A 16,228-nucleotide genomic window follows, 5' to 3' on the forward strand; every position below is an offset into this window, starting at 1 on the left:
GCTGGGCTGAGGTCTTTCAACAGTGCGTCCGGGCCAGTTATAATGTCGATCCCTGCTTGTACAAAATATTTATACCTTGCAAAACACAAGTCCTTCTTCACACACTGTCTCCATTGGTTAGTTTGGTAGTTATACACACACTTCAACACACATATTTAAAAGAGAAACTTGAAATCAGGTTTCCTGACCTAAAACTTCTCACATTGCTGCAGTAATGTATGAGTGCATTCAAAGTGGTGTAAGAGCACTGCAATAAAGTTTAAACTAGTGGGTCAGTTGAAGTCCGCTTTTCAATGTTGTGTAAAGTAACTTTTTAATTAAATGATATGTATATAGAGTGCAGTGATCGACGGAGGAAACCCTGAACTAACACAAAGGCATAATGTGCTTTTTATCACTGTGTATTCTGGGTCATCCTGCACTTCACTGAGGTTTGTTTTCAGGGTGTAATGTCCCTTTAAGGAAGTGAAAAAGTGGTGTTATTGCGCTTGCCACTGCTATATGGGACGGCTTGAAGCTGCGTGCTTGGAGGCAATGCATTATTAAAGTGGGGCATGCAGAGAAATTCAGAGCTGTGTACCCAAAGAAAGCAGTGGACTAAAAACTGGAGCGGGACGAAGTGTAGCACACTTCAAAAACAAGAAGATGATTAAGAGTTGACTGGATATGGCTTGGCAAACTGCAAACACACAGCTGGAGACTTTTTGGGGGGATAGAGTCATGGCAATTGTATATAAAATTGCTCACACAGAGTTAAAAAGATGGAATGTTTGCCCAGCTGTGATATCTGTGGCTCAGGGGAGAGAATCTCTTTAGGGAGGTTATGCAAGAATAACAAATTCTGGGTTTATTTTGGGTGAAGTTTGGCATAAACTACCTCAGTGAAGGTCAAAGTTGGCTTATAATGTGTTCTTTTTGCCGACTTTGACGCAAACTTCTACTGCAGCAAAAACTGCAGCTTTTAAAATGTCATTTTCTTTAATAAAGGGGTATAAACTAGTTTGATATGCAAAACCAAACAAATGATGTCATATTCAACGTATTGTCCAGTTCTACACCAGTGCTTCTTAAAAACATGTTCATTTAAAGGCAAACCATTAACATCTCATTTAGGAAATAAAAACAATGTCATATCTTCAAGATATATACCGAACACATGTGGCCTTTTGTGTGTGAGGTCTTTTTTTTGTATCTGAACTCTGAAGCAGCTCGGACTTATCCATTGTGCCCTACTATGATCCGACCCCAGGTACCGTATCCACGGAAAGGACATGGTGATATGAAGACCCACCTGGACAGGCCGCTGGTGGTCAACCCGCAGGACAACCGCAACAACAACACCAACAAAACACAGCCAGGTGAGCTGCCTCTGGACCTGGAGTACCAGCGACAGGACATTGACCACAACCGTCGAGCAGCCCACCACTACCACCACCACCGTCATCACCACCAGAGAGCTGCTGGGACGGACGTTGGTGAAGGAGTCCAGGCGGAGACCCACATGGAGCATGGTTTAAGCTGCACGTCTTTAGGTAATGTTGAGAGCCAGCAGGGGGAGGAGAGGCACAGCCATAAGAGCCATCGGGGCCACCGGCACAGAAACCGGGAAGGCCGGGAGACTCGCAGCGTGTCTCCTCACCATCAGAGTGCAGAGGGAGAGTGGAAGCATGAACACAGAAGGTCCAGGCAGCACCGCAGGGCAGCCAAGGAAGGGGAGGAGGGCAGGAGACACAGGTCTAAGGGAACAGAGGGAGAAGGGGAGAAAGGCGAGGAAGGAGAGGGACGGAAGATGAGACGGCATCACCAAAGCAGCCATGACAAGAGCAGAGGGCATCGCAGCAGAAAGTAAGTGAAGGAAGGGTTTATTTTCTGTGTGTGTGTGTGTGTGTGTGTGTGTGTGTGTCTCAAACTACAACCTTAGTCTCTGTGAATGAATTAGGGAAGAAAAGTAACACTCAGGCAAGGAACTTTCACAGAACATTTGTGCGCAGTCATGGGCTGTAGTCAAGACCCCTTTAACCAAAGTAAAGACATCAAGACAACGATGTATCTAGACTGAACCAAGGCAGAGACCAGACCAGTCAGACACTACAGGACACTCCTTAGATGGTGCCGGTAACGCAGCCTATTTTATAAAAAAAATCTGATGATGTAACTAATATATATTACCTCTGTGTGACCTGTCTCATCACTGTGTATTGATTGAAATAAAGATACCAATCGATGCGCAGTGATGAGGCAGGCCGCATGGAGGTTATGTATATTCAACTACATTATCATTAGCTATTGCGGCTCACATTTAAATACTCCTGCTACAGAGGGAGAAGTGTATCACATCATAGTAATGAAGCTATAAGTTAGATAATGCACAGGCAATTTAGGGATATCCCCTCAATGTGGCCTTGGCCAGTCTTTGAAATATAATCCTGAGTGCTCATTTACTGAGACTGTCTGAGTAGAAACGGAGAGTTTGAAAAGTTTAAAGACTGCTTCTGAGATGGAGAATGATCTTAAGTACTACAAAACTGGTGCCAAGTGAGGGCTCTTTAGCTGCCTTTGTGATTGACTGCTTGGTTGCTCATCAGAAATTGGTTGCACCTAATTCTGGCTGGGATTAGACCACATGGATGGTGCATTCAAATGTTTTCAATAACTTGGGATGCTTACAACCAGATTTTGTTTTTCTATGTGTCATTCATGATGAAATTGCAACACTTCTGTGAATCACAATGCTTAATTGACTTTCATAATCTTTTAGTTTTTGCCGTACAGATTTTACTGATATGAACATTGGAAGATATTCAAAGAAATTACATCCTTTCGGCCAAAAATACCAATACAGCCACTCATAGACTTATTTCTAAGAGTTCAAAGGGTTCATAATGTAATTCTGTTTGTGTTGGTACCAGTGGTAGAGAAAACTGTGCACATCTTGTGACATATGGTGCCACATCTGGTGTTTTTTGAAAGCTAATTCCCTCTATTACTTAACCCATTTCATCCTTATCCATGTGCCATTCCCTCTGCCGCTGATTTCTCCTTTTTTCTTTCTGGCCTCTGCTCCTCCTTTGCTTCCCCTCCACCATCAGGGAGCACCACAGCACCTGTCCCAGCCTCTCCACCACGAGGCCCATACAGCAGTACAATGAGGACCTGGACAACTTCCGCAACAACAGCAAGCTGGCCATCGCCTACGAGCACCCATACACCCTCCCGCCGGATCACCCTGACCATCCCGACCACGTCAACAACCTGCTTAACTGTCGTGACGCTGACACCCACACCCTGCTCCACAGCATGGACAGCCTGATCCTTACCAGCATGGCCAAACCCGATTACACTAAGATAGACATGCCGCCCGTCTACCCATACCCCTCCACCAACGCCATCCTGCAAGGTGAGGGTGTATTGTGTATTGAGACTGTATTTAAGAAGTTGATGGAATGGATCGGCCATCCACCATTCTTTTTCAGTTTCATGTTTAAAAGATTAAAATGCAAAACAACAAATCCCAGTACTGCATTTTGACCTATAATTTGGCATGAACCTGAAACCAATATTCCTTTGTTCCTAACGGCATTAAAGAGTGGCACCTTAATCCCTTCTTTTGGTAAAAAAGCAAATTAATAAGGTTAGTGAATCACCAAAATATGAAATGTTTGACTGATAAAATGTGATAGCTGAGGAACAACGCCTTCAAAGTAATGTTGACAGCAACGCATTCATTGTTTTTTTTTAAATGTTTATTCCCAATGAATCATCTGACTTTCTCACATTAACACAGAGCCTCATTATCCTTAAAAAGATCATTAATGGTGAGAACAGACTGTGATGCAGACTCATTTGACACCTGCACTTATGTTACTGAGTAGCTGAAAACGACCAAGCGGGTCATCAAGGCCCAAAGTGATGACATAAAGCCTAATGTTCCTCTGCAGTTCTGTGTTCAGCGTTGTGTCTATTTTTACAGTAAAAAAAACACACAAATTCCCTTTGCATTATCGAAAACTCGCCGCTCGCATCTCCTGACCGAGTTCACAGCATGTGGAGATGTAGTTTAACGGTATAATGAAATCAATTTTGAACTAGTAAAGACCAAGATATCACAACTTATGGTTCCAGGCAATGTCCAAGCTACTGTATGACAAACTGTTACCGTAGACCTTTTACGGCTGTTTTGCACAGTAAGCAGTAATCTCCATGATGAGTTAATTAGCTTATTGACAAAATAGAACATGCAGAACATGGTCTACTGTATTGTCCCCTTGACCACTTATCTTACTCTATGACGTGAATCCGGTTTTATTCAGTTTGCCTGGTGAATACATTCAATGTTTTCTTTCTTTCTAGCTTTGCTAATGCTGACCTCTTTCTGTCTGTCTGTTCCTCTTCCTTTGTCATCTTTGTTTTACTCAGTAAACAAGAACGCCAACACTGACCAGAAGAAGAGCGAGGAGAAGAAAGAGGAGGAGGACGAGGGTGGAGATGAAGACGGCCCCAAACCCATGCCTCCTTACAGCTCCTGCTTTATAATGTCTACCACAAACCCGTAAGTATTTATATGTGTGTAAACCTTAACCGTAGTCAAACACTGCTGTTAAACACTTTCTTTCTTATTTAGGACTAGTCTATGAATATTTTCTCTTTAGGTCTGAAAAATGCTGAAACAGTTTGGTTTGTCTGCCTTTCTCTGTCAACATTTGTGTGTGTTTGTCTGTGTGTTTGCGACAGGTTTCGAAAGTGCTGTCATTACATCCTGACTCTGAAGTATTTTGAGTTCAGCATCTTGTCCGTCATCGCTATGAGCAGCATAGCGCTCGCTGCAGAGGACCCTGTCTGGCCTGAATCACCTCGCAACAATGTAAGACATGGCTCTGCATGTATACGTGTTTTATGTGTTATCTTCACCTGCAAATGTGTTTGGGTCGACATCTTTTTAAGAAGAAATGACTTCCAAAGATATAAAATGAGTTAAATCTTACTGAGTGAAAAGACCTTGGCTGATTTTCACTAGTATATAAGTATGTGTTAAAGGTTGGTATTAATGATGCGTTTGTACTACATGTAAATGCATCATTTAAGTGCTTCCCAATTGATTTTTAGTTAAAACAATATATAAGGCAGTAATGTGTGCTGTCACCTTTTGTCAGTGGTGACCATCACATGTATACTGACTCACCAAATGTATCTGTGTAATATCAAAAGAAACCAGAAACACTTGTGTGTTATAGCACCAGAATAAGAATCATTTTTTTGATTTTTGTCAAAGAAAACACTGTAGAAGGAAACTGGATTCAGCAACTTAGGATCTGCTCTGCTCTTCTGTGTGCTTGATTATTTTTGTATTTGTCTTTGTTAACCTCTACTGCTGTGTTTCGTAGTTCTTTCTCAATGATTCATCTATCTAGTACTCTCTCTCCTACTCTCTAATGTAATACCTATATCTCACACTGTCATGTTGCTCTGCAGGTGCTGCGGTATTTTGACTACGTTTTCACAGGCGTCTTCACATTTGAAATGTTGATCAAGGTAACAAAGTATCACTGTGTGTTTGTGTATGCATACTGACACATGTTTTAGTACCTTTGATTTGCATACTGTACATGTGTGACTCTTGCTTAGGTTTTTAAAGCAAATCTAGTATGTTAATAATGTTTGTGTTGGTGTGCCTACTTACTTTCGCCTATTTTGTGTTTGTCCTGATTGTCTGTTCCCATATCAATGACATCTTTAAAGTGTATTGTTAAAGCTTTGATGTGTGTAAGTATGTTATATATCTCTACCTCAGGGTTGCCAACGATCAAAGATGATCATAAAGGAATTTTAGCCCTTAGTTTAAGCAATGAGCAGACAAGTCTATGCACATTTGTTAAATCACTTTATTTAATCAAGTTAATTTGGGGTGTGGGAACATCAGACAGGGATGCATTGGTTTAACAGTACTCGCAGATATTGGGACTGTTGACAGATACCGGTCCATATGCAAATAATGTGGTATGTCAGTAGCTGATGTTTATCTGCTGTGTCGCACTAATTTAATGCTGGCAAGCTAGTATTCCTATTGGCCCTGATTTTCAGATGTAGAAGATGTAGGAAACTGTTAGTCCTTGAGATATGAATTTTACAAACACACACACGCCAACAGAGATGTATTTTTTCTGCGACAAACAAACCAATAAGTCTCTTCTTATCTACTAACAGTTTTGTCTACTACTTGGGCAGCCCTAGACTCATGCATGAATGTATGATTTTTGTACTAAAAGTGCTCCGTGTCTTCCAGATGGTGGTGCTTGGCTTGTTCCTCCACCAGGGCTCCTACTTTCGCGACTTGTGGAACATTCTGGACTTTATAGTGGTTAGTGGTGCTCTGGTGGCCTTCGCCTTCACGTAAGTGTACCCCCACCCTCTCTCTCTCTCATCATTTCCATCAACCCACCCACAAACACGAAACACACATTCTTCCATCGGCAGAAAGACCCTCGTCGCCCAGCCTTGTGCGTTGGACACAACAGGCAAAGCTAATCCTTCTCCCCTATTTTCTCAGCCTGCTGTACTTCAGAAATTATCACCTCATTGTCTTTTTCTACTATTTTCTCTTCCTAGCTTCCTCCTGCTCTGCCCTCTCTTTATCTCCTTTATGTCTTTAAACCTTATATTCTCTTTAAATGCTTTTTACCTTTCCCTTGCTCTTCTTTGCACTGTTCTTCTTTCTCTCTGCACTCTACTCCTGCCTTGTTCTTCTTGTAGCTATAGTTCTTTTCTGTCCCTCATTTTATTTCCCAAAACTTTCTTCTGTGATCTTGTCATTGTCACTTTCCATCCTCCTCTCGTCTACCCTTTCTCCATTTCAATCTTTGTTCCCACGTTGTTCATCATGACATCAGGCATCGTATCAGCAGGTCTTTCTCTGTTTCATTTGCATCTTCAACTGACATCCTTAACTAAACCATTTTCCCTAATGGTTTTAATGATCATCAACCTCTGACCTACACTCTGAAAAGAAAACAGGCTCCCTTTTGTTGCTTTAATTTCCTAATGATGCAATCTGAAGGGTACCTAAAGGGGTACCAGAGGTACTCCTTCAAAACATTTGTAACAGTACTTTGACTGATGTCCCCGCCTTTTATATGGTGCTTTCACAGTTCCAAGTGTAGGACCATTGAGGGCTGAAAGTATTTTTTTAGAGTGTAGTTAGTCTCACCCTACTGACCCCACAAATCTCATCCCTTTCCTGAAACAATCACCTCACACCAATCTCTCCCCTCATTTCCCTTTATTGTCTGACCGTGTACATGATAAACCCCCACCTGTTACCTTCTCAACATTTTCTTTTCCCAATCTTCCTTGCTCCTGTTTCCCTGTTCATCCTACTTACCTATCCATGCCGCTCTGATATTTCCACCAAACAGGCCGTGAGTTATCCCTTCCTCTTTTCTTGATTTAAAAAACTTTGATCCTCCCCAACCCTTTCCCTAACAAAACTCCCCAAGACCTTTCCTGAAACAATTTCCCTTTACTCTCTGACCGTATACATTATAAAGCACCACCAACTTCCTCTCAACATTTTCTTTTCCCAATCTTCCTTGCTTCTGTTTCCCTTTGTCCCCTACTTACCAATCCATGCCGCTCTGTTTCCACCAAACAGGCAGTAAGTCATCCTTTCCTATTTTCTTGATTTTAAAGCTCTGACCCCACCTGAAAACAACTTTGTTGTAAACACTTTGCCAAATCTAGTCTTAGACAGTTTTCTTAAAGCAATATCAACCCTTATTTCCCACTTTTGTCTGACCTTTAACAATAAAAAGCACCACCTGCTTCTTCTCAAACGTTTTCTTTTCCCAATCCTCCTTGCTCCTGTTTCCTTATGTGCATTACTTACAATCCATGCCGCTCTGATATTTCCACCAAACAGGCAGTGAGTTACCCCTTCCTTTTTTCTTGCATCTCAAGTCCTGATCCCCCCTTAATCTGTGCCTACCGACCCTCCCCACTCTTAAGCTTTGGTTCCAGGAAGCTTTCAACACCCTCATTCATAAGATTCTCTCCTCCTATGTATCATTACTATGTGATACCTGATTTCTGAACTCATCCCTCTTACCCCTCACCTCTTATTCCTAACAAACAGCAAATAGAGAACAAGTGTCTTTCAGTACCATTGGAGACAGTCCCCTTATACTCCAACTTGCAAACTGTGCATGAAAAACCAAACATCATGTTCAGTCAAATTCTTCCTGCCATCTCACAACGCTTCACAAACCCAGAGTATACTTTAGAAAATGAAAACAAATTAATTCAGATCAAAAGGGAAGCCAATGTTGTGTGTTGTTGAATTTTATAGAAAATCCAAAGCAAGACACAAATTAAGACAGAAATTCACAAAACCCAAAGACTTATTAGTCTTGAGATACTGCTGACATTCTTTGATACATCAAAAAGGCACAAACCGAACTTCTTTTTAAAACCAGGAAAAGTTTAGCTAGTCTTGTCCTCCATTGAAATTGACATTCTCACAAGACAGACGAGTGCTTTGCTGCTGAAACATTAAGGGCAAAAGTAAGTTTCCAACTGAGTAATGCTGGCATAATGCCTTGCTAAGTCTGAACTACCTAACAGATCATCAAATAGGGAACTAGTGAACTTCAGTTGGCTAGAAGTGATAGTAAATTAAATACAAACTGTCTGAAAACATCTTAAGCAGTCAAAGCACTAATATGAGGCTGTACCTACTGTAGGTAAACTAGTATTTTAATATTAATACTAGCTCTAGTATTCTAACTTCTTCACACAAACAATGTACTGTAAAGATAAAATATTCCCAATCCATCATCTCGGTTTAGCTTGTTAGCATGCATTAATTGAATTTACATGCTGTATGTTGGGAACAAGTGTGGCCCATTGCTTCCTAGCTTGCTGTTTCCCCCCCCCTAACCCCAGCTTCCTTCCTTGTCCAAAATAAATCCCCATATTTTTTTAGTAATCCCACTGATCCTTCAAAGTCAATCACACACACCTTTCCACCCAATCTCTCCAACAACCATTAAAGCCAACATTCTGCTGTCCAACCTAGCCACACCACTCTCTCCTGCCTCTTCATCTTTTCTCGTCCTTTCTGCTGGAAGTCCCTGCCAGTCAGTCTGTGGGGGTGAGGGCGCCCCAGACACCTTTAACCCTTTAAGTGCCCAGGCTATCAGTTCAACACAGGGAGGAACACCCCCAAGGGTCATCGCCTTGCCCTCCCCTTCCCTCTCCCCTCTCTTTTTTATCCACATACACTCAAACATCTGCACTCACCCATCCTTCCGACTATGTATACGTGCCCGGAGGCTCAGGTATTTAACTCTCCTTCCTCTGCACGACCCGGGGAAATCATACTGAGCAAGGGAGGGAAGGAGGGAGGCATGTTGGGGCAGGATGTGGCAGGTGGAGTTAATTTTCTTTATGCTAAGGTAGTATATAGTAAATACATATGTATTCAAAATGTAAGATAAATGATACTGGAAGGACTTATTGTGTGTTTGTAAATGAAAACTAAGAGTGAGTGAGAGAGAATTAGAGACACTTGTGTGTGCATCCTCCTGACCTCTGTTGATGTCCAGTTAGGGCTGGGCAATATGAACCAGAACTACTTGTTAATGTTAAGGCAACAAAACGTTGTTACGCTCTGAAAAATATACAGTAGTTAAGATGAAATATGTATATGTTTCTTACTGTTAGTATTTACATAGTTTGTCTTAATTGACCAATCCCTCTTTGAGGATTCTTATATCCACCACATTAGTCATCCACGTATTGACTTTCAATTGGCATAATTTCATTTGTGCTGACATGTTATTTTAACACATTACTTGTACCGACCCCTAAATGTGGTTTCAAGATGTCTTGGGAACTTCACAAACCTCTGTGAGACCACCACTTTTTTTCACATACAACAACATTTCAAATGAAAAGCCTCAAATTATCACCAGTCACAGGTTCTCAAAAAGAAAATCATTATTATCCAGCAAAGAAGGAAATGTTCAATCAAAGTTAAATATTACTCAACAACTAGTTGTGAATTGATAATCACTCCGCTGCATCCTCCACAGCATGACTCCTCGCCGAAGTAAAGATGCCTCCTCTCCCTCCTCTGCTGGTCTCTTCTCGTCTCTCCTCCTTTCCCTTGCCGTACCTTTGTTTTCTTCTGTTCCCTCCATAACCTGTCTCCCTCTCCTCGTCCTTTTTCCTCCTTTACCTTTTGGCTCACACCACCTGCTCCGAGGCTGAGCTTTAGTACACATTATGCTCCACAGACTAGTATTTCACTGTGACGCATGATATTGTTCCAAAGCAGGTACATGACGGAACCATTGTCGACAAAGAGTATTAGCATGATCAGAGTGCAATGGCTTCACATTTAAATGGGTTTTAAACACAACAAATAGTGCTTCTTGCTCCCTTTCATCCTCCAGAAGAAAAAAAAACTCTGAATGAAAAATTGAGAGCTGCATGCCGTTGCAGGACTCTGTGAGAATGCATTTTCATTCTGTCAATGGTGTGTGTGTATGGGATAATACACACAAATCCTGGTTTCTTGAGTCTCCACTCACTATGAATTTCCTGAGTTTATGTCATGTGTTTGAACATGTCAAGAGAACCTGGAACCAGCCTTTTTTTTCCTGCCACTGTGCAAATGTGCATGCAGAAGAGCTTTGATAAAATCCCACTAGATGATTGCACATCTAATGAGGGCAATTTGTGCTGTAGGCCTGTTCTAATTGATCATTATGGTGTGATAAAATATAATCGGAGTAAATGGATGCAGCAATCGAGATTCCTCTTCCAACTGTGAAGGTAATTCTTCATATAGCTGGTATAGCACTGCAGAAGGCTGCCAGGAGGGAAGGAGGGTTTGTACATGCAGAGTCTCAACTAGGGGCAAGATTGATTAAAGTGTTCTTATTATAGATATTAAGAGAGGTACCTGGGAATTCATGTGTGGAAGGAAATGTTGTAATCAAAGAGTAATGAGTGTACTACAGCAATGAGTTTAGATTAAATGATGTATTATTTCTACTTTCGATATTATTATGTCTCAGGTTATTGACTTATTTGATCATTTTCAGATTATATATATATAATCTTACCATAATATTTAATTCATATTAAATTGAAGTGAAATTTTTTCCATAAATTGTCACACATTCGCTAGAAAGCTGCTTGCTTTGACATTATAATCTACTGTATATGTGAACCTATACTGGTGAGAAAAACATGTGAAGAACTGAAATCTTTATCATTAGCATAAAGTATTTATTACAGCTAACATTCTTGAATTAAGTGACAGTGTAGTCTATTCAACCAAAATGATAATACTCAACATTTTGGTTTTGCAGTTGGACAACCACAAGCCATTATTATGTCATAAAATCAATCCATACAACATTTATAAATAAAGATTGATACACCGTGTAATGTTAAATATGCAATGTGAAGGAAAAAGGCTATATATTCTACATAGGTCATAGTATGCAGAACACACATCATTGACTCTGAGTAGACTGGTATGTAGACTTTCCATAAACTGATAATTGAGATGATAGATGGGTGTGGGTGTGGGAGGAGGAAGTAGAATAAGAGGGAGAGATGTGTGTACCAGAATGGGTGTTGGGGATTTCTTATAAGGTATTTCCATCTTGCTGTCCTTCCTTCTTTGTCTGTCTCTTATATGGATGTACTTTTTCTTTCCTGTTTCTGCCAAACCCCCTCTCTCTCTCTCTCTCTCTCTCTCTCTCTCTCTTGTGTCTGTCTTTGTGTGTTTCTCTCTCTATCGATGTGTGTCTCTATTTATGTGTGTGTGTGTGTCTGTCTTTCTATCTATGTGTTTTCCCTCCCCTTCCCTCCTTTTTTCCCCCTTCCTCCTCCTTTTCCTTCACTTCCTCTTTGGTCTCTGTCACTGTCTTTCTTTCTGTCGCTGTCACTGACTCTTGCTGTGTCCACCTTCGGTGAAACTCGACAGGAGCAGCACCCGGTAAAGTTCTTCCTCATCCCTCCTCCTACTCCTCCTCCTCTGCTCTGCCCCCTGCTCTCCACCAACCGGATCAAATTGGCTTCTCTCTCTTTCTTTCTTTGTTCTTCTGATCGTTCGTACTCATTGTCACCACATTGTACCGTCAATCAATTAGCCTATTGTACCGTTCCTTGTACTTTCTGTGCCACAGAAAACCATCCAATTTGATGCCCTACATTTAGTGCTAGAGGTGTCGATTGTTTGATGTTCATTTAAAGAACATTTTAATTTTAAGCTGCAGTGAAGAATGTTTAACAGTAAAAAAAACACATCAAACGTGAGACTCAAAGTGTGTGTGTGGGAGCGTGCATGTGTGAGTTCTTGTGTTTTTGTGTATGCATGTGTAGGGATACTTTGAATTCTTACTGGGCTTTACTCTAATACTCTGCTGCTGCTCCGATAGAGAGACCTCAGTCCTACTCCACTTCTTAGGGGGAAGGCCTATTGATAATCGATCAAGTCTCACTCACACAGACACACACACATACACACATACACATAGTACTTCCAAGGCTTAGACTCAATCAATCAGCCTGGAATTGAATTGTCTTACGTTTTCTGCCACGGGAACTGCGTTCATAGTTCAAGAGTGAGCCTTGATGGACAATCTGTGTTCTGCCTAGGTTTGGCAGGCATCAAGGCGCCCCCTTCCTATTTTTAAACAATGCCCATAAACTCACTGTAAAGATCAACTCGACTTTTAACTCCCTTGACACCTCAATTTTTCAATATTGTTCAATGGGCACACAAATCATTAGCACACAAATCATGAGCAGAATGTTCAGTTACGGGTTTAGGTTATGAAACATGGGCATTAAAATTCACTAGTGAGGGAGTTTGTCTTTTGGGCCATAATCAATTCCTGCGTTGCTCTCATGGCTCATTTGATGCTATTGGTGCAACTTGTTTGTCGGTGTTGTTTGACATGCGATATCGTGTTCAGAAAACGACATCCCATGTGCCAAGAGTCTCACATAGCCTCTGTTTTCCGTACTTGCCCCGTGCAATTAGGTTTCAGTAGCTGAAAACAGAATCCCTAAAACCCTTTTCTGAAATGAAAGGAAGCTATGTGAAACATTTACTGTTCACCAGATCAACATAATCCTGTCCATGTAATACGTAAAACTTCATGTGATCACATCTAAAACTCTCATTTCTTCCGAAGAACCGATAACAGCGCTACACTGAAAAAGAAAGAAAGAGGTTTGGCTGGGCACTCTGCCGGGAGATGCCTGTCACTATGGAATGAGCAAATGTCTATTGTTTGATGGTGAATGTTATAATTTCAATGCTGCTTGTTGGTGTCCATGAAACCAAACAGTCAGGCTACTTCAGCGCTTTACCTCCCACCGGTTTCATGTTTGACGTGCACTGAAACGTTTATTTTGATGGACCATGTACATGCAATGTACAATTTCTACAACTCTGACATCTTGTGTTGCTTTAATGACTGTCACTGGAGGGGTTGTTTTTAATTTAACTTCAGCTTTGAGCCCCTTAAGACAAAACAGTTGATGTTAGCAAATAGTTTGGAAGGAGTCCTTTATATTTGTGCCATCTCTTTATTCACCATTTTCGCACAACAGCCATCTTCCATCAATGTCTTGTTAAGGGTGGGAGGCTCAAGTACTGTAATTATGTTGTACTTTCAGGAACGCAAACTGTATAAGTAGAAAATCTGAAGACTTATTTCTTTGTTGCATTTTCTAGCTTCTAGGTTGATCAAAACATGTTTTTTAAATGGATGGTAGAAATTAAGTGAAAACAACATTTTTACAACCAAGAGAGTACAAACAGCTTTCTAGCTAACTTTGTTCTGAGTATGTAGGCCTATATAAAAATGTTATGCACGGTTCAACAAAATCAGTTGTTAGCCTAATGATAGCTGGGAAGTGGTTGAATGCTAACCAACTTTATTTGGTAACACTTATAAAGTCCTGACAGCTCAGTCACAACCGCTAATATTAGAAGAACACTTTCCAGCTAAGCTAGCTGGCTTGACTGTTAGCTGACATAAGCCTTATATCATGAAACCCTTTAGCAGGCTGTTGTCTAGCAGTAGCAATTAAAACTTGAAATATGACTCCATGTCAGGAAGTTGTGACATAATAAAAAGACCATTTTAACAACAGAGCAGTAGCCTACAACATTAAAACAGCATCTGAGCTTCCCAGTTGTAACATGACATCAGAAGGAAATGGCTCTCGCGTGAACAAGGTGAATTCCACCATACTGCCCTCTAATTGAATGTTGTTGTTGTGCTTTTGCTGACCTCCAGGGGGAGCAGCAAGGGAAAAGACATTAGCACGATCAAGTCCCTTCGTGTGCTGAGGGTGCTGCGTCCTCTTAAGACCATCAAACGACTCCCCAAATTAAAGGTAAGGCTCCTCTGAATTCAGCAAAAACGGATGTGTGTAAACACTTATTAAAGTGTTTTTAACAATTACACTTAGAAATTTTTGTTTTCAATTTTAATAAAAAGTTATTGGCTCAAAGGATTTAGGTGTTTTGGAAAGAAGAATTAGCTGCTCAAATATTTGGACAACAATTTGTCTCTTTGTCTTCAAAGCACTCATATTTATTTTTAAGGCTTTTAACACTGATTTTTTTTTTTTTACAATTAAAATGGCAAAACAGGCCTGTCATTAACAGATAGTTTAGGGACCAACTTCTTGGTCTTGCTTTTATTGTTTTCTCTTCAGCACTGACACCAGCATTTCTCTGTATGTATTTAAAAAACATCCATTTATCTTAAATTGCTACATTGACAAGGGCACAGTTGGAAACTCATAATTCAACATTTTAAATTCATAACATGTCTTGTGCCTGTAAGGGTGGCATGGCCCTTGAAATATGTAAAGGATTATTTTAAGGCTGTATACTGTTCTGAGTCTTCAAAATCAGCTGTGTACATTTCCCAAACACCAGCTAGCCAACAGCTAAAATATGTTTTAATTGTCTTCTTCTTGTAGGCTGTGTTTGACTGTGTGGTCAACTCTCTGAAGAATGTGCTGAACATCTTGATCGTGTACATGCTCTTCATGTTCATCTTCGCTGTGGTGGCCGTGCAGCTCTTTAAGGGCAGATTCTTCTACTGCACGGACGAATCCAAAGAGTTTGAGCGCGACTGCAGGTTGGTTTATCCATATTTGGTTTAGTCCTGTTAGCGCACTATAAATTCAGAACAATAGTTGTTTTCTTCATATTTAATATGAAGTGACACCCATAACTAAAAGCTTACCAGATCGATCAAAGATTGACCCACAGTTATAAATATTTCACATGAAATTGACATGAAAAGACGTGTGGTACTTTTCATAGTGCTGTAAAAATGTTACTCAAAGATGGTTGAAGATTAAATTATTTATATATATATATATATATATATATTTAGCAGATGTAGGTCATGTTTTAGCTCCACACTAAATTAGTCAACTTTAACACATTTTATCACAGTGGCTTTAAACTGTGTCCTGACAATTATACATAATGTTTGTCTTATAATCCATTTTATTTGAATCTACCAGACTGATTGTTTGAAGGAACTGGACTTTTTGAGGGGCTTCAGAAAAAGGGAATAACATTGTTTAATTTAAATGAATAGAAAACTATGTGTTACCAAGGCGTTTACACTCATAGAACTATCCTGTATAATACTTACAAAGAGCGGTTCTCATTCATTGCAGATACTTTGCAAAAGTATTTGTGTGAAAATATAGCAATGTGGGTGTTAACTCCTGTTAAGAGGGAGACATAAATCAAATGGTGTCAGCTGTGCAGATGCTGCCATCTTGAGGAGTTTCTGGAAATTGTATTAAGTCTGTTTTCACTGGAAAAACTGTAGCAAACCGTAAAATCTCATCATGTTCAGCGATAACCAAAATGTTCTGCACATCAGTTTCAGAATGTTTTAACCATTTGATACAAATTTGTTTTTCATCTGAAACTTTGTGTGTTCACTTCAGGGGCGAGTATTTGGATTATGAAAAGGATGAGGTCAAAGCTCTGAAGCGGGAGTGGAAGAAGTACGATTTTCACTACGACAACGTGGCTTGGGCCCTGCTCACCCTCTTCACTGTCTCCACTGGAGAGGGGTGGCCGCAGTGAGTGGATTAACACAAACACATAGCAATCTTTTTGTTATAGGAATTGCTATTTCTAACAACTGCTATAATACTTACC

At 40.4% G+C, this 16,228-nt stretch overlaps 1 protein-coding gene across 13 annotated transcripts in view; it reads left to right on the forward strand.

Annotated features, from left to right (window-relative positions):
* The window catches only part of cacna1ab (calcium channel, voltage-dependent, P/Q type, alpha 1A subunit, b), a 125,333-nt gene that overhangs the window by 60,301 nt on the left and 48,804 nt on the right, over window positions 1-16,228 (forward strand). For all 13 annotated transcript variants that reach the window (XR_010666448.1, XM_065955283.1, XM_065955256.1 and 10 more), the window contains exons 19-27: window positions 1,250-1,845; window positions 3,090-3,397; window positions 4,417-4,549; window positions 4,732-4,861; window positions 5,470-5,529; window positions 6,281-6,387; window positions 14,325-14,424; window positions 15,019-15,179; window positions 16,012-16,149. Coding sequence is in view for 12 of the 13 variants with exons in the window: in XM_065955283.1 (XP_065811355.1) it covers window positions 1,250-1,845; window positions 3,090-3,397; window positions 4,417-4,549; window positions 4,732-4,861; window positions 5,470-5,529; window positions 6,281-6,387; window positions 14,325-14,424; window positions 15,019-15,179; window positions 16,012-16,149 (1,733 nt within the window). In the remaining variant the exon portion in view is untranslated. The remainder of the gene's footprint in view (window positions 1-1,249; window positions 1,846-3,089; window positions 3,398-4,416; window positions 4,550-4,731; window positions 4,862-5,469; window positions 5,530-6,280; window positions 6,388-14,324; window positions 14,425-15,018; window positions 15,180-16,011; window positions 16,150-16,228) is intronic.

The sequence above is a fragment of the Labrus bergylta genome, chromosome 1 (genome assembly GCF_963930695.1).
Source record: "Labrus bergylta chromosome 1, fLabBer1.1, whole genome shotgun sequence".
Lineage (NCBI taxonomy): Eukaryota > Metazoa > Chordata > Actinopteri > Labriformes > Labridae > Labrus > Labrus bergylta.